General features: G+C 49.3%; 1 protein-coding gene across 1 annotated transcript; it reads right to left on the bottom strand.

The window, feature by feature from the left end:
* Positions 1-9452: 9452 nt before the first annotated feature.
* On the bottom strand, positions 9453-11815 carry Emd (emerin). Its single transcript, XM_051141749.1, has 6 exons — positions 11607-11815; positions 11326-11433; positions 11111-11188; positions 10769-10902; positions 10258-10304; positions 9453-10176 (listed from the first exon to the last, which is right to left on the bottom strand). Exons 1-6 carry the CDS (start codon positions 11686-11688, stop codon positions 9846-9848), a joined length of 780 nt encoding a protein of 259 aa, XP_050997706.1. The 5' UTR covers positions 11689-11815; the 3' UTR covers positions 9453-9845.
* Between the last annotated feature and the right edge of the window lie 6721 nt (positions 11816-18536).

The raw sequence follows: 18536 nt of genomic DNA, 5'->3' as shown, positions 1-18536 counted from the left end.
GGCCGGACTGGCCCGAAACATGCGCAGAGTGCTTGTGAGACTGGATACCGAAATCCGGTGCCGCGTGCTGGCGAATGGGGTTTCGACACATAGACAAGAGAAACTAGCTTCCGCTTGGCCATATTGGGCGGGGAGCCGTTGACGGACTTTGCTGTAACGAATGGCCGACAATATTCTAAGACTTGAGTTTTTCTCTGTGAAACTGGACGGTCACGCAGGTGTCGGCTAGCTTATGGGCCTCCAGAGAATTAGTTCAGGGCTTCCTCCATGCTACGGGAAATGGCGCGAAGGCGCCATGCTAGGGACTCGAGTTCCTTTGTCATCAGGGAGGTTGGAGCAGAAGACCCACCCACAAACCTGCTACTCACATCGAAGAGCCTACGAAGAGCACCATGATAGGCCCTGATAGCTCTCAGGAGGCCGACTAAAAGCTTCCGTAGGCGACCGCGGTCCTCCTGATAGTTGGGCCCGCCCAACTCTAACCCGGGGAAAGATGTTACTTTCTTTGGGAGATGACAACACCACTACCTCCAGCTAGCCAAAGAGGACGGTCACCATGCCTTTGGCCACGCCCCACTAGGGCATCTGAGCCCCTTAGCGCCAGGTTCCAAAAGAAAAAACAAGGTATAGCACACCCCTTCCTTATTTTCACTATGAACAGTTCAAAATGTACGTCTGGGTGTGTCTAGAAGATTGGCAACTAAGGGAGACACGAGAAGGAGAATACTGTTCTGACCCATGAGCACGTGTCTGGGCATCAGTCACTGCAACGCTGAATTCATAGCTCCAGTGTCACCTCAGGGAAACATCATAGGGACGGCTCTGTCTAGAAGGATAGGGCCCGGGAGCCTACCTCCCTACAGTTCCCCCGATGCAGCTCCCTTGGTACACAGGACAAGCTTGTTTGTTCCAACATGCTTAGGAGTCCCGGCCCAGAGCTCCTAGCTTGCTTCTGCCAAACTGCTTCCCTGTGACAGGCATCCAGTTCCTGTGTGCTTCTGTACAGTAGTTTATCTCCACACACTGAAGAAAGTTGTGTGTCCTGCCCAGCCTGGCCTGATTGGTATTTGTGCAGTTGTGAGGTGGCTCGTTATTTAGCTAGACAGGAATAAAGGAAAATCTAGGGTTCTTTTGTTTTGCTTTTTTTTTTTTTTTTTTTTTTTTTTTTTTTTTGGTTTTTTGGTTTTTTGAGACAGGGTAATCCCCAGTGCTGGGATTAAAGGCGTGGGCCACCACGCCCAGCTGTTTTACTTTTTATTTTTTATTTTTGGTTTTTCAAGACAGAGTTTCTCTGTATTAGCCATGGCTGTCCTGTGCATGCTTTGTAAAGCAGGCTGGCCTTGAACTCACAGCAATCTGCCTGTCTCTGCCTTCCCAGTGCTGGGATTAAAGGTGTGCACCACCAGGCCCAGCCTTTCGAGACAGGGTTTCTCTGTTTAACAGCCCTGATTATCCTGGAACTCTCTTTGTAGACCAGGCTGGCCTCAAACTCATATCCGCCTGCCTCTGCCTCCCGAGTACTGGTATTAAACGTGGCACACGCCTTTAATCCCAGCACTCGGGAGGCAGAGGCAGGCGGATCTCTGCGAGTTCGAGGCCAGCCTGGTCTACAGAGTGAGTCTAGGACAGCCAGGGCTACATAGAGAAACCCTGTCTCAAAAAACCAAAAAAGAAGAAAGAAAGAGAGAAAGAAAGACACACTCTATCACGCCCAGCTGTTTTTAAAATTTTATTAATTTACTCAGATTACAACTCAATTGTTAGCCCATCACTTGTATCCTCCCGTTCCTCCCTCCCTCCCACTTTCACCCTATTCCCCTCACCTAGGTCTATGACCGAGGGGGACCTCCTCCCCCACTATATGGTCATAGGCTATCAAGTCTCATCATGGTAGTCTGCTTATTCTTTCTCTGAGTGTAACCAGGCCGCCCCACCAAGGGGAGGTGGTCACATATGGAGCACCAGAGTTCATGTCAGAGTCAGTCCCCGCTCTCCACACAACTGGATCCACCCATCACAATGTTCTTCTAGTAGATTTCTAGGACCCTCTAGATCCTTCTATTTCCCCATTCTCTTATATTTCTCTTACCTAGAGTCTCAGTAGCATGTCCTCACATCTATCTCAATCTGATAAGTGAAGACTTTCGTGGGACATGCCTATTGGCCTAGTGTCCAATTGTGAGTGAGTATATACCATGTGAGTCTTTCTGCTTCTGGGTTAACTCACTCAGTATGATCACTTCTAGTTCCATCCATTTGTCCACAAATTTCAGGATTTCCTTGTGTTTAATAGCTGAGTAGTATTCCATAGTGTAAATGTACCACAGTTTCTTTATCCATTCTTCTACTGAGGGACACTTAGGCTGTTTCCAGATTCTTAGCCAGGTGCTGTTATGTCAAGGTCCTAGCTTTTATTCAAGTAGTTTCTGCCTGACTGCTCACAATGGTCAGAGTCAAGACCCTTGTCTCAAGCCTTTGGACAGATGCCTTCTTTCAACATTCTCTGTAGGAAAACGTTTTCCCAGTATAAATGTCATTAAGGCTCATAGTCAAAGTGAGAAATAGAAAGAAAAACAGTTTTAGGAGAAAAGGCAAATTTCAAGGTAGCTTTTAGACAAAATTATGCCTGGACCATTCATAATACTTAAGGGCAGTGGTGATCAGCTACAGATCTTTGGAACTTTGCCAAGCAAAGCCTCAATAGCTGTTCTGGATGTCTAGAGATCATGTTGGACAGTTACATATCAGCCCTTTGTCAGATGTAGGGTTGGTGAAGATCTTTTCCCAGTCTGTAGGCTGTCGCTTTGTTTTCTTGACAGTGTCTCCTGCCTTACAGAAGCTTCTCAGCCTCATGAGGTCCCATTTGTTAATTGTTGACCTTAAGGCCTGGGCTATGGGTGTTCTATTCAGGAAGTTGTCTCCTGTGCCAATGTGTTCCAGGCTCTTCCCCACTTTTTCTTCTAACCGATTTAGTGTCTCTGGTTTTATATTGAGGTCTTTAATCCACTTGGTCTAACTGGATGTCTACATGTAGAAAAATGCAATTGGACCCGTATTTGTCATCAGGCACAAAACCTAGCTGGATTTTTTTGTTTGTTTGTTTTTTTGTGTTTTTTTTTTTTTCCGAGACAGGGTTTCTCTGTGTAGCCTTGGCCATCCTGGACTCACTTTGTAGACCAGGCTGGCCTCGAACTCACAGCGATCCGCCTGCCTCTGCTTCCCGCGTGCTGGGATTAAAGGCGTGCACCACCCACGTCCGGCTAGCTGTTTGTTTTTTAATACCAGGTCTCACTATATGTGGCCTTGGCTGGACTGACCAGGCTGACATGAAACTCACACAGACCAATTTCTGCTTCCACAGTACTGAAATTAAAAGCATGTGCCACCTCACCCCGCCTGGACCTAGCATCTTACTGCTGTGGAAAGAGATCATCTTCCACAGTCACCTACAGACAGTCAAGCTTTTTCCTTTTTCCTTGTCATTCTTCTGCAACTCCCTCTGGGCTTTCTTTGTCTTGGGCTTACTCAGCAGGAGCTTCAACAGCCTCTGGTCCCTGCTTCCAACTGGAGCCAACGATCCCCTTCCCCTTCTTAGTCTCGCTGGGTGGGAGGTCAGGCTGTGGATGACAAATGGCTGTGTGGCCTGGGCCTCTTAGCTTCTGGTACCTGTTGGCCAACAGAGCCAGGCCATGGAGTCTGTTGTGCTTGCTGCACATCTCCACCCCACTGCAGATTCTAGGCCATGTGGCCTGGCTGAGACACCCACATGCAAAGGCAGCTGAGGTGCCCACAACTGTGCACCCAGCCTGCCTCCTCCTGGTAGTCTGTGGTACCTCCTATATTTCCTGTGTGACTGGGTCTGTCCAGAGTGGTAGGCATGGAGCTGGAGAGATGACTCAGTGGTTAAGAGCACTTGCTCCACCGGGCGTGGTGGCACACGCCTGTGATCCCAGCACTCAGGAGGCAGAGGCAGGCAGATTGCTGCAAGTTCGAGGCCATCCTGGTCTACAGAGTGAGTACCAGGACAGCCAGGGCTACACAGAGACCTTGTCTCAAAACAAAAAACAGAACAAAGCAACAACGAAAAGAACACTTGCTCCTCTTCCACAAGGCTCAGAACTGATCGATTCCCGGCATCCATATTATGGTGGCACAGCAGCCATGTGTAACTCCAGGCACAGGTGATCCGGTGCCCTCTTCCGGCTTCTGTAGGCACGAGTGTGGCCCACAGACAGGTACACAGGCACACACACACAAAACAGTTCGTTCCTTTTTTTTTTTTAAAGGACACATCAAAGATGGTAGGCAAACTTGTGGGTGTCATACACCTGGCTCCCGGCCAGTTTAGGGCACCCACCTCCTTTCCTTTTGCCTCCCTGGCCAGGTTACCTTCCAGTTCATCCCCTGGAGCCTCTCTAACCAGGCAGGTGTCCTCAGAGGCCTGTCCCCAATCTCCAGCCAGGCATCTTCTGCCCTCTCTACAGCCCCGGGCCTCTCAGCCCCCTGTGTATAGTGGAGAGGCAAGGAGGCGGGACCCCTGCTTAGCCCATCTCAGCCTGGGACAGTGGCTCCTGAGTAACTTTGCCAGGCCTTGGCTGGAGAAGGGGATGTGAGGGTGAGGACCCGTGTAGGCAGAACTGGTGCCAGGATGCGCTAAGAGGCTGCTCTGGGTGACTTGGGGGCAGGTGCTGTCCCAGAGTGCACAGTCCCAGCTATGTAGAGGGGGAAGCTGTCCCCTCCCCTTCTGTTAGGACTTGCCCTTGCTGCCTGTTGTCCCCTGTTGAGGTGAGCAGCTCCTGGAGCCTTCCAGAGGGCTAGGCAGCCTCCTCCTCTCTATCGTTGAACAATAACAACAATGGGCCAAGGGAGGCCTTATCTAGTTGTGTCTGCCTGTCCCTTGGCCAGTGTCTTCTGTGAGCTTCCCTCCTCCTAGGAAGGATGCTAGTACTAGGTGTGCAAAGTCTGGATCCAGAATAAAAAGAAAACACAAGGGGCTGGAGAGATCGATGGCTCAGAGGTTAAATGCACTGACTGATCCTCCAGAGGTCCTGAGTTCAATTCCCAGCAACCACATGGTGGCTCACAGACATCTATAATGGCATCTGATCTGATGCTCTCTTCTGGTGTGCAGGTATATGTGTAGGCAGGGCACTTTATTTTATTTTATTTCATTTGGTTTTTCGAGACAGGATTTCTCTGTGTAACAGCCCTGGCTGTCCTGGACTCACTTTGTAGACCAGGCTGGCCTCGAACTGACAGCGATCCTCCTGCCTCTGCCTCCCCAGTGCTGGGATTAAAGGCATGCGCCACCACGCCTGGCTGACCTTTTATTATTTTAATTTTTATGTCCATAAGTGTTTGCCACATACATGCCTGGTGCCTGTGGAGGCCAGCAAAAGCCATCAGATTTTCTGCAACTGGAGTTACAGATGGCTATGAGCAACCATGTAGGTGTTGTGACCTGAACCCAGGTCCTCTGGAAGAGCAGTCAATACTCTTAACCCCTAAGCCATCTCTTCAGTGCCCAGGGACTTTCTATTTGGTCCTTGGCCATGGATGAACCTGGGAGCCCTTGAGGAATGAATGAAAATCGGGGAAGTCTGACATAGTAAGGTCAGTCTTCCTTTTCTTGTTTTTGGGTTGTTGGGATTTTTTGTTGCTGTTGTTTTGTTTTTGTTTGCTTTTTTCAAGACAGAGTTTCTCTGTGCAGCCTTGACTGTCCTGGACTCACTTTATAGACCAGGCTGGCCTCGAACTCACAGAGATCTGCCTGCCTCTGCCTCCCAAGTACTGGGATTAAAGGGGTGTGCCAGCAGGCCCGACCTGTTTTTGGGGTTTCACGACAGGGTTTCTCTGTTTAGTTCTGCCTGTCCTGGAACTCTTTCTGTAGACCAAGCTGGCTCTGAACTCATGGGGATGTGCCTGCCTCTGCCTCCAGCATGGTGAAATTAAAGGCGTGTGCCACCATGCCCAACTAACCTTGTATTCATTTTCTTTTTCTTTCTTTCTTTTTTTTCCTGTTTTTTTGACAGGGTTTCTCTGTGTAGCCCTGGCTGTCCTGGATTCACTTTGTAGACCAGGCTGGCCTCGAACTCACAAGATCCTCCTGCTTCTGCCTCCCCAGTGCGGATTATATGCGTGCACCACCACGTCCTGCTCTTCCTTGTATTAACAATCCTCCCAGTTCAGCTTCTCCTATGTTGGGATTACATGTGTGTGCTACCAGCCTGGCTTATTTCCTTTATATTTCAAACACATAAAACAATGTCATTAAGTGGGGGTGGCTCATGCCAGTAACCCCAGTACTTGGGAGGTTGAGGTAGTCTTGAATTCCAGGCTAGTTTAGGCTACATAGTAAGACACTATTTTATTTTTAATTATTCTGTATTTTGTTTAATATATGAGTGCTCTGTCTACACGCCAGAAGAAGGCATCAAATCTCATTATAGATGGTTGTGAGCCACCATGTGATAGCAGGGAATTGAACTCAGGACCTCTGGAAGAGCAGACGGTGCTCTTGCCACTGAGCCATCTCACCAGTCCACAAAAACCTATTTTAAATAACTTTTTTGAGCTGGGGATAGTGGTATATGCCTTTAATCCCAGCGCTCTTGGGGGAGACAGAGGACAGAAGCAGGAGGATCGCTGTGAGTACGAGGCCAGCATGCTCTACAAAGCGAGCCCAGGACAGCCAAGGCTGCACAGAGAAACAATGTGTCAAAAACAAACAAGCAAGCCAAGTAACAAAATAACTTTTTTGTGTTTTCATTTGTTGTTGGTTTTCAAGACAGGGCTTCTCTCTGTGTAGCCTTGGCTGTCCTGGACTCACTTTGTAGACCAGGCTGGCCTCAAACTCAGCGATCCCACGCCCGGCTTGTTTTTTTTTTTTTTAAGATTTATTTATTTACAGAGTTTTGCTTGCATGTACACCTGCACACCAGAAGAGGGCATTATAGATGGCTGTGAGCCACCATGTGGTTTACTGGGAATTGACCTCAGGACCTTTGGGAGAGCAGAGGGTGCTCTTAACCTCTGAGCCATCTCACCAGCCCCTTGTTTTGTTTTTTTGAAGACAGTGGTTCTTGTGTAACTCTGGGTATCCTGGAACTCACTCTGTAGGCCAGGCTGGCCTCAAACTCAGAGATCCTCCTTTGTCGGCCTCCTAAGGGCTTGGATTAAGGTTATGTGCCACCACCACCAGGCCTATATTATTCGTGTGTGTCTGAGTGGATATTCATATCACATGCATGCAGATGACTAAAAAAATCCAGAAGAGTGTTGGATTACCTGGTATTAGGGTTGCCGGTGTTTGTGAGCTGTGAGACACGGATGTAGGGGACTGAAATTCTCTTCTGGAAGATCAGCAAGCTTTTTTTGTTTTGTTTTTTTATTTGTTTGTTTGCTCTTTTTTTTTTTTTTTTCCCCAGACTGGGTGTTTTGTTTTGTAATAGCCCTGCCTGTCCTGGACACACTTTGTAGACCAGGCTGGGATTAAAGGCATGGGCCACCTCGCCTGGCTCTTTTATAGAAAAGAGGGCACCAGATCTCATTATAGATGGCTGTGAGCCATTATGGGTGCTGGGAATTGAACTCAGGACCTTTGGAAGAACAGCTAGTGCTCTTAACCTCTGAGCCATCTCTCCAGCCCTTCGCAAGTGCTCTTAAGCACTGAATCATTTCTCTAGACCCCACGTATTATATTTTTAGGCAGGATTTTACTGTGTAGCCCAGGCTGGCCTTGAATTGAGAAGATCCACATGCCCATGCCTCCCCACTGCTGGGATTAAAAATGAGTGCTGGGCTGGAGAGATGGCTCAGAGGTTAAGAGCACGGGCTGTTCTTCAGAGGTCCTGAGTTCAATTCCCAGCAACTACATGGTGGCTCACAGCCATCTAAAGTGAGATCTGGGGCCCTCTTCTGGCCTGTGGGCATACATGCAGGCAGAACACTGTGTATGTAACAAATAAATAAATAAATCTTTATAAAAAATGAGTGCCACCAAGTTTGGCCCTATTATCACTTTTTTAGGCAGGGTTTCTCTGTGTAGCGCTGGCTGTTCAGAACTCACTTTATAGACCAGGCTGGCCATGAACTCAGAGATCTGCCTGCCTCTGCCTCCAAGTAGTGGGATTAAAGGTGTGCACCAACATGCCTGGCTCCCTATTATTAAAGTTTTTAAAATATGTTATTTACACTGGGGAGGCAGAGGCAGGTGGATCTCTGTGAGTTCGAGGCCAGCCTGGTCTACAAAGTGAGTCCGGGAAAGCCAAGGCTACACAGAGAGACCCTGTCTTGAAAAACCAACTAACTAAACAAACAAACAAAACCCAAAAAACAAACAAAGAGGGTGGTAATAAGGGTCATAGCCAAGAGCCCGAGTGTTCAGGAGCCCAGGATACATAGACAAACACTGTGTGGTTGCTATCCCAGATGAGAAGCTGGGATAATTCCTAGTTGTCTGCATCAAGGAGCAAGTCAGGCAAGAACCGAAGCGAAGGCCCCACCCTTGGCTAGACTTCATCCTACTGCCTATGAAAAACGTGTGCTTGCTGATGCGCCTCCCTTCGCTGTTGCTAGTATATTGCCACCAATGCAAGACTGTATGGGACATTGGACTCTGGGTTTTGCTTTCGTTATGTTTTTCGGAGACAGGGTTTCTCTGTGTAGCCCTGGCTGCCCTGGACTCACTTTGTAGACCAGGCTGGCCTTGAACTCAGTGAGCTCCACCTGCCTCTGCTTCCTAAGTGCTGGGATTAAAGGTGTGCGCCACCATGTCCGGCTGTAACATGTACTCTTAACTACTGAATCATTAACTCTGCAGCGCAGGACTTAATTTTTCAATTTTTATTTGAAGATGCTGTCCTGGAACTCCAACATGCAGATCACAGTAGCCTCAAATTCAAAGAGATGCTAATACTTCTGCCTCCTAAGTGCTGGGATTAAAGGTGCACATCACCATGCCTGGATAAAACCTTTCAAATATTATGTAATATGTATCCAGGACAGGAAACTAAGCAAGAACAGGCAAAGAATCCGGATACTTATAGGAATGCTATAATCTTTGACTCTACTCCCATGCCATCAAATGATCACCAATCACAGGAGCTGAGCAACAATCTACTGGCAGGATGCCTATTTCTTTTCTATCCTTATAACCTAAGATGTCGGTGTGCGGCCTCTCCTGGCTAAAGTATCTGCATGTGTAGTCATGCATTTCCCATGAGCTTATCCACACATTTGTTTCTATGGTAATTATTTTTCTAAGTAGTTATAAGTGCTTCAGGGAGTGAGCCTAGAAATAAAACCTGCAACCAAAACATATACTTGTCCGTGGGTAGCATTTGATTCCTTCATTAAGACCAAGCACAACCAAAGGGAAAAGGGGCAGTGACTTTTGGGATTCAAGACCAAGCACCTGTGCCATGACAGGCCAGCTCCCACCCCAGTAGGAAAAGCCAACAAGGTAAAAATAAACATGTTATTTTTATTGTGTCCACGAAAACAAAGCCAAGGTGGCCTTTGGTTAATATCCCCTGAAAATGTGACAACAAACAGGCATGCATGAGAACTACCACCACCACCAAGCTTTCCTCTAATGAAGTGAGGTCCTCGCCCCCTCCATGAGCCCTCAGGCTAGAGGAAGGCACATGTGGGCCTACTGAGATGTGGAAGGCCAACATTTGCTGCTTCCTTGGCAGGATGAGGTGGGAGACAAGCATTGCCCTAGGCTAGGCCCTGCACCCCCTAACTAAAACACACAAAATAGCCCCCACCCCACCCCCAACAAACACTGCTAAGGCAATCAGCCAAAACTCATGTTAAGAACTGCTCTGAAATCAGGACCCTCAGGGATCCATCCAGAAAGGGTTGCCCTCTTCCGCTTGTATGGAATAGTAAACGAAAAGCAGAAAGGCAGCAAAGACCAGGAAGAGTAACAGCTGGCCCCAGAGTGGGACCTGTCGATCCTGGTCCAGAGCAGCAATGGGGGCTTGCTTTTCTGGTCGAATGGCACGCCGGGTAAGCCATGAAGGCGGCGAAGACGAAGAGGAGGACACTGAAGAGGAAGAGGGTGTAGGATGATACGACAAGCCCAGGGAGCTCCTGGTGACACTGGAAACGGGGCGGAAGTGTGCAATGCTCTGGTAGGCACTGTCTCGGCCATAGACGGGGCGCGGCCTGTGGCAAAGGAAGGAAACAAGTAGGCAGGAGAGTCTCAGCCCTAATCTGTCCCTGTCCCAATGTGTGTCTACTACTCACCTATCCTTGCCCTCCTCTTCTGAAGAAGAGAAAATGTCATCGCGCACCTGCAGGGTAGTTGGGGTTAGCAACTGGGGAAGGGTGGTTTCCCACAAGTGTAATCACATCCTAGAGGCCAGACCAGTGATCAAAAAAGTTATGGGCTGGAGAGATGGCTCTAGGTTCCTGAGTTCAGTTTCCAACACTCACACCAGGCAGTTCATAGCTACCTGTACATCCCTAAAAGGAATCTGACGGCGCGGCCTCTGTAGACAGCAGCACTCATGCAACAGTCCCAGAGACATTTGTGTGTACTGCTGGTGGTGGAACGTCCACTGAGCTATACGCCCATCTCCAAATGTACATTTTTGGAGGCCCCAATGTAGAGCTCTGACCCAATAGCTGTATGCTGACTCCAACCCCATTTGAAGGCCTAAGCACCACTCTGTGCACTTAGTACCTCCTTGACCGTCTCCAGGCCTAGCTAGGATCCCCTCACACTGAACCCGGGTATGCTTGCCAGCCAACTCACCTGGTGATGGAAGGTGTCACCGTCTCCAAGTGAGATCCCCGGCTGGCGGAAGTTCTTGGACACGCCCACAGACTCGGGCTCCCCATATGTCCTGGTGCTCAAATACCTCTCCTCATAGTAGTCATCATCATAGTCTTGGGAAGGAAAACAGTGGTAGAGGAGAAAGTGGTGCCCCCCACCTGCTCACATGGACCCCCAACTTTTTTGTGTGTGCTGTGCCAGTTTCTCCCCTCTGGAGCCCCTGAGAACTGGTAGTGATGGGGTGAGGTCTGAGGTTTCCCTGTACCCAAATCCCTAAAGCACGGGGTAAGGATGTCAGTGCCCACCCCACAGCTGCCTTACCCTTGCTCTGGTAGAGTAAGGCGTCCTCTTTTTTGGGCAGATCATACATGTCTGAGTCCATGGAGGCTGAATCCATGTCTGCAAGTGAAGGGGGCAGTGCAGGGCCATTTACTCTCCAGGCTTCCCCCTATTCTTTCAGTAGCTTCAGTCACACCCCCCCCCCCTAAGCCTTGTGCCCCAGGGGCTCTGCTGGGCTCTGAGGTGGGCGGCCTCACCTGAGGGTCGATAGGAGAATGAAGACGATGACGAGTTGGGGGGCGAGAGCCTTCGTCTCTGGGTCTCATACTCGAAGATTTTCTTTTCATAGAGCTTGCGAGTGGAGCCTGACCAGACACAGGGTGCGAGGCGGTCAGGGGGCGCAAGCCGAGCACCCTAAGAGCACTGGGGAACACAGGGAGGGGACCTGAGGGGAGGAGGAGGTGGGGAGAGTGCTCAGGGAGGAGCGCGGGAAAGCGGGGCCCGAGAGAGGTTCTGCTCGCCACCGGCTACAGCGTACCCACGATAGGCCCATGCGGGATGTTGTACTGGCGTAGCACTGCGGCCAGCTCAGTGTCGGACAAAACCGCATAGTCGTCCATGGCAGACCCGATCGATCGGCACTGGGAAGCGGTGCTGAACGCCAGAGGCAGCCCAGGCCTGCAGACAGGGCCCAAGAAACGCACAGATCCTGAGCGCAGCAGAGGAAGCGCCACCGCCTCAGGAGCGGCTAGGGTAGCGTCACACAGTCGTCCCGTTTGCGTCACAGCCAAGGCTACGCAGCTTGCGCGCGCTCTTCAGGGCAGGCCTAAACCCGCTGGAACCCCTAGTGTAGACCTGTCTAGCAGTGAGAACAGGCGGAGCTGGCGAACAGAAACGTCACACTGGTGTGGGATTGGCTAGAAGAAGAGGGCGCGGCGTTTAGCAGAGCCTGAGTGTCCGCAGGCTAGCTCTGAGAGCTAGGCCGCCAAGGGGTGGGGTTACCAGGGCTTGCATTAGCTAGAGACAAGCTAAGAGGCGGGTCGTGCTTGTTCTCAGCCAACCCAAACCGGTTGGTGATTGGGAGACTGAAATCTCACAGATCTTTGTCGCTGGCTTCTCGCTGATTCTATTCCCTAGTTCTCCAGCGCCTGGGATTCTCAACTTCAATTTGGTCCACAGCAATGCGAAGAGTCCAATCCCGAGAGCGACCCCTTCCAGGGCCCCTGGCGCCGCCGCGAGCTCTTTGTGTGCACAAAGTGCAGAGAAATGGCTGCCAGGCAGGGCTCTCATCACCTCTACTCTCCCCACCCGTGCCCGCTAGTCTTCCAAGTCTCCAGGGCCCTGGCCTGCACACCTGCACCAGCCCAGCCCCACAGTCTTCCTCTCTGCCCCCTAGTTCCATCCGGGAGGAAATGGGGCGGGCACTGGGCCAGGAGGCCGCCAGCACTCCAGGACAACCAAGTGGCCTTCCAAAGGCCCAAGGCATGCCAACGGGCATAACCACAGGGTGCCCGCTGTGTGATGCTTGCAGACGGGGGGGGGGGGGGTGTGCGCCTTGTGCCTGCCTAACTCACCGTTCCATCCACCCTGGGCCCTGAGGAATTCTGGGGTGGGGGTTTGGGGGGGGAGCTCTCATCTGGTAGAGTAGAATAGCCCCTAAGCTTGCTGTGACCTTAGAGGCCAACACAGGGTCCAAAGCCTAGAGCAGTGCTTCTCAAATGCCCTAGGGCTGCAACCTCAGTATAGTTATCGTGTTGTGGTGACCCCTAACTATAACATTTTGTTGGTATTTCATAACTGCAATTTTGCTAGTTATAAATAAAAAAAATCTGATATGCACAATATCTGATATGTGATTCTCAAAGAGGCAGGGAGCCACAGGTTGAGAACTGCTGGCCTATTAGCAAACCATGGCATTCACTAAGATTCTGCATCAGTCAGAGAAATGCTACCTTGAAGAGTGACCATAGCAATTATCCTCTACCGCAAGTCATGTGCATCTAGGTAGGCGGCCCCTTATTGGAGAGACCTAGAAGGGCATGCAGGAAATCAGTGCCCCCTCAACCTTCCTAACGCTCTAAGGCTTTACTACAGCTCCTCACGCTGTGGTGACCCTCAACCATAAAAGTCTTTCTGTTGCTACTTCGTAACTGTAATTTTACTACTGTTGTGAATCATAATGTAAAAGTTTTGGAAACAGAAGTTTGCCAAAGGGGCTGAGAACGACTGTCTTAAATACTGGTGCTAGTGAGTGCTCTGGTTAGTTTTGGGCTGGCTGACGACACTTTGGTGAAGGTCACAGGCCAGTTCTCTATGGAAGTTTAAAGTAGGCAATGGCGAGGTGAAACCTCAATGTAGCTGATCTTTGCTACTGTGTGGGTTCTTTTTTAAAAGATTCATTATTACATACACCGTGCTCTGCCTGCATGTACACCTGCCTGCCAGAAGAGAGCGCCAGAGCTCATTATAGGTGACTGTGAGAGCTGGGCGTGGTGGTGCACTTGGGAGGCAGAGGCAGGGGGATCACTGTGAGTTCGAAGCCAGCCTGGTCTACAGAGGGAGTCCAGGACAGCCAGGGCTACACAGAGAAACCCTGTCTTGAAAAACAAAAACAAGACAAAACAAAAAATAGAGCCGGGCGTGGTGGCGCACGCCTTTAATCCCAGCACTCGGGAGGCAGAGGCAGGGGGATCACTGTGAGTTCGAAGCCAGCCTGGTCTACAGAGGGAGTCCAGGACAGCCAGGGCTACACAGAGAAACCCTGTCTTGAAAAATAAAAACAAGACAAAACAAAAAATAGAGCCGGGCGTGGTGGCGCACGCCTTTAATCCCAGCACTCGGGAGGCAGAGGCAGGCGGATCACTGTGAGTTCGAGGCCAGCCTGGTCTACAAAGTGAGTGCAGGATGGCCAAGGCTACACAGAGAAACCCTGTCTCGAAAAACCAAAAAAAAAAAAAAAAGATGACTGTGAGCCACCATGTGGTTGCTGGGAATTGAACTCAGGACCTCTGGAAGAGTAGCCAATCCTCTTAACCTCTGAGCCATCTCTCCAGCCTCACTTCTTTCCCTCCCTATTTATCTCCCCCCATTTCACCCCCTATCACTAGATAGGAGAAAAAGAGGGATAGAGGGGAGAGATAGAGAGCCTTCAATCTAATTTATTGTTTCTTGTTTCTCCTTCGAGCATACTACTAACAAACTGCAAAAAACCCCCTGAACAACAACCAACCACCAACCCCACCTCTCAGGGCCTTAGCATTTATATACCCTCTGAAAAGTTCCCAGAATTCTAAAGGTCACATACACACAGAAACTATCTGCAGCAGGCAAAACCACGTCTCTGCTAGAACACGAGGTGAATCATAGCTGCTGGGGACAGTCTGAGGCAGCCCCACATCCCACACCTGGGATTAAAACAAAAACATAATCTTCTAATATTGTTGTGTTTTTTAAAGAAACCAAAACTTCAGAATTCCCACTACAGCCCCGTTTTGATGGCATAAAAAGTCCTTAAGGAAGAAGAGTTGCTGTTGGATGGGTTTAAAAGACAGTGCCCTCTTCTGTCCCTGGAAATGGAGCTGTATGAATCTCTGGAAAAGATGCTGCATTGCAGCGAGATAGGATAACTTCTGACAGGAGTGTGTGTAAGTTAGAGACAGGGTAGGAGAGAGGGAGAGAGAGCAAGAGGGAGAGAGAGAGAAGAGGAAGGAGGAGGAGGAGGAGAAGAGAGGGAGAGAGAAGGAAGGAGGGGGAGGGGAGAGGGAGAGAGAAGGAGGGAGGGGGAGGGGGAGAGGGAAGGAGGGAGGGGAGGGGAAGAGGGAGGGAGGGAGAGAGAGGGGGGGGATTCTGGCCATTCATCAGCCGCTTTTTTTTAGTTTTGGCAAAATCAGATTTCCCAGCATCCCATCCCCCTGAGCTGGCCCCTCCCCCAGAGGCCTCTGCTTACAGAGTGATTGCTCAGTACTCCCCCATGCCACCCCCCCCATACAGAATCAAGTTGCTTCCTTATGAGGTCAAGGAATTTTAGGTTTGCCTTCTCCCTAAGGAGCACCCTCTGCACCTGCCTCAGAACTCTGCCTCTTAATGCCCCTAGTACCCTACTATAAGATTCTATCACAGATGTTATGAGGAAGCTGAACTGTGCTCCTCCTCTTCCTCTCCTCCTCTTCATCTTCTTCTTGTTGTTTTTCCTTGGTTTTTTGAGACAGGGCTTCTCTGTGTAATAGCCCTGACTGTCCTAGACTGTCTTTGTAGACCAGGCTGGCCTCAAACTCACAGCGATCCGCCTGCCTCTGCCTCCCGAGTGCTGGGATTACAGGCATGCACCACCATGCCTGGCAACTGTGGTCTTCTCACACACGCTTTCTAAGACCTGGAGCTTACGTCTAGCCCACTGCAGTGCAGCTCCCTTCTATTTCATCCAGCAAAAGAATTGGGATCCCAGAGTGAAAAGGCTTTGAAATAGGCCCAAGTGACATGACTCATGGGCGTATTCTCCCAGCAAGTACCTGGTAAGCTAGTTGTTGCTAGCCTGGCTTCACACCTCAATCAGAATTTGATGAGGGGGGGAGCATAGAAAGATGTATGAGGGCCGGGCGTGGTGGCGCATGCCTTTAATCCCAGCACTTGGGAGGCAGAAGCAGGTGGATCACTGTGAGTTCGAGGCCAGCCTGGTCTACAAAGTGAGTCTAGGACAGCCAAGGCCACACAGAGAAACCTTGTCTCGAAAAACAAAACAAAACAAAACAACAACAACAAAAAAGATGTATGCAAGGCATTAATTTTGTGGGTCTCTGGGAAGTTCTTCCTGGGAAAGAGTAGCCACAAGCAGATGTGGCTAGTAGGGGAAAAAAATCTTGGAAGCAGCACATTCTAAAAATAAGAAAATTGTTGGTCCTGTAATCCCACCCAGCACTCAGGATTTTGAGGCGGGAGAATTCAAAGTTCAGGGCCTGTATGAGCCTAAGGGTGAATTCAAGGCCACCCTGCATAATTTAGTGAGACAGTCTCAAAATCAAAAGTAAAACTGGGGCGTGGGGTGCAGTTCTCTCAGTGGTAGAGTACTTGGCTGGCATGAATTAAATTTTGGATTCAAACTCCAGAAACTGCCAGCTCCCCAAAGTTGTAAGAAAATGTTTCTAATTTATTATACTTTTTACCAAGGAACAATTACTTTTAATGCAATGTGTGTCAGTGCTCCTGAAACCAGCTACATACTTAGCACCTCACTCCCGCTCCTTCCGTCTGCCTACCCATTGATGTGACTATGGTGCCCGTGGGTAAATGGTCCTATTGGGAAACCAGAATGTGGTATGTTATTGCCAGCAGAACAAAGGTAGAAATGGATGGATGCATAGTGCCTGGAGGGGGCTTTGTGCTTCAAGGGAAACTAACTGACTCTGCAGATGTGGTCAAACTCCCCTGTAGTGACAATTTTGAAAGTTTGGTTTCTTTTTCTTTTTCAAGTTTATTTATTTATTATGTATACAGTGCTCTGTGACCCACCATGTGGTTGCTGGGAATTGAACTCAGGACCCCTGGAAGAACAGTCAGTGCACTTAACCTCTGAGCCATCTCTCCAGCCCCGAAAGTTTGGTTTCTTTTAAAACACGGTGTGTGTGTGTGTGTGTGTGTGTGTGTGTGTGTGTGTGTGTGTGTGTGTGTGTGTAAATAAAAAATAAAACAGAAATATTTTAAGAATATGTTTTTGTTTTTCAAAACATGGTATCTCTGTGTAGCCCTGGCTGTCCTGGACTCAGTCTGTAAACCAGGCTGGCCTCACAACGATCCACCTGCCTCTGCTGGGATGTGTTGGGATGAAAGATGTGCGCCACCATGCCCACTTTATGTCCTTCTTTTCATCCTGGGTGTGGGATTCTGAGGCTTCTTTGCAGCAGCCATACTTTGCCTTGTGCTCTAGCAGAGTCTGGTTTGCCAGCTGCAGATAGTTTCTGTGACTGTGTGATGTTTAAAATTCTGGGAACTTTTCAGAGGGTGCATAATTTTGAGGGCCCTTGAGAGGCAGGATGGGTGCTTGTTGGTCATTTAGGCAAGTTGGTTTCAGTTTGTTAGTATCTGTGGTCAAAGAAGAAACAAAAGAAGAGAAGTTAGATTCCAGGATTTTTCTAATTCCTCTCTCACCTCTATCTTTGTTTCTCTCCTACCTAGTGATAGGGGGTGAAATGGGGCTTAGGGTGGGATACATAGTGGGAAAAAGAAGAGCCCACAAAGTAGCAAAGCTACAAACCCCTACTACTGTTCTTTCCATCCTTGTTATTTGTTGAGACAGGGTTTCTCTGTGTAGTCTTGGCTGTCCTGGACTCACTCTGTAGACCATGCTGACCTTGAACTCACAGCGATCTGCCTGCCTCTGCCTCCCGAGTACTGTGATTAAAGGTGTGCACCACCACACCCATTCTTTCCTATTTCCTCCATCCTGAACTTCTCTTCTTTCCTCCCTTCAATTTTCCCCTCCTCCCCTTCTTCCCTCTTTCATTTTACTCTGCAGCCTAGGCTGGCCTAGAACTTGGCATCCTCTATTGTCTCGGTCTCCAGAGTGCTGGGATGCCTGCTAGGTGCCACCTCCCTTTTTGATTATATAGACTAGGAAAACAAGCCAAACAGGCATGTTATTCCAGCACTTGGGAGGCAGAAATAAGGGGGATTGCCACTTCAAGGCCCAGTCTGAGTGCTACATAGTGATTTCCAGATCAGCCTGAGCTACATAGTGAAACCTAGTCTCTCTCTCTCTCTCTCTCTCTCTCTCTCTCTCTCTCTCTCTCTCTCTCTCTCTCCACACACACACACACACACACACACACCACACACACACACTATATATAATATATATATAATATGTATATATATAGTAGGTATTAAGGGAAATCTCATTTGCAATATCTATTTTCGTTGTGTGTGTACACACTGGCATGATGCAAAATGTAGCTCATACTGGGGTTGCAGGCAAAATGATAAAATAACAAAATTTAAAATGGCATTGCTTTTGATGTGGCCTTTCCCTAGGAAGTGACATTTAAGTTGAATCTGAAGCTACCAGGAAACAGGCATGTAGAAGAGGAAGAGAGAGCTTGACAATATTAGGTAATGCCTATGTCTGCCAAGTGCACGGAGAGTTGGCTCTTTGGACCACCCTGCACACTCCCAGGCTTTTGGACTGCACCTGATTGCTTTGAGAATTCAGGATATTTCTGCTGCTTCTCCTAGGCAACAGCTATACCTAGCAGGGACCAAATCAGGGATAGCTGGGGGTGGGGTGGGTAGGTGTTCATCACAGGACTCAGGGACCTACTGGGGCCTTAGGAGTTGTTGGTGCTCACTTCAATTACCTGTTATCTCTCATCTCATGGAGCAAGATCTGACCTGCGGAGCCAACCAGGCTTGGGCAGAAGGCTGTGGCTGTGGGCAACTCCCCAGAATAGGTGGCTTTGGAAAAGAGTCTCCTTTCCAG

The sequence above is a fragment of the Acomys russatus genome, chromosome X (genome assembly GCF_903995435.1).
Source record: "Acomys russatus chromosome X, mAcoRus1.1, whole genome shotgun sequence".
Lineage (NCBI taxonomy): Eukaryota > Metazoa > Chordata > Mammalia > Rodentia > Muridae > Acomys > Acomys russatus.
This window is presented reverse-complemented; position numbering and strand designations above follow the sequence as displayed.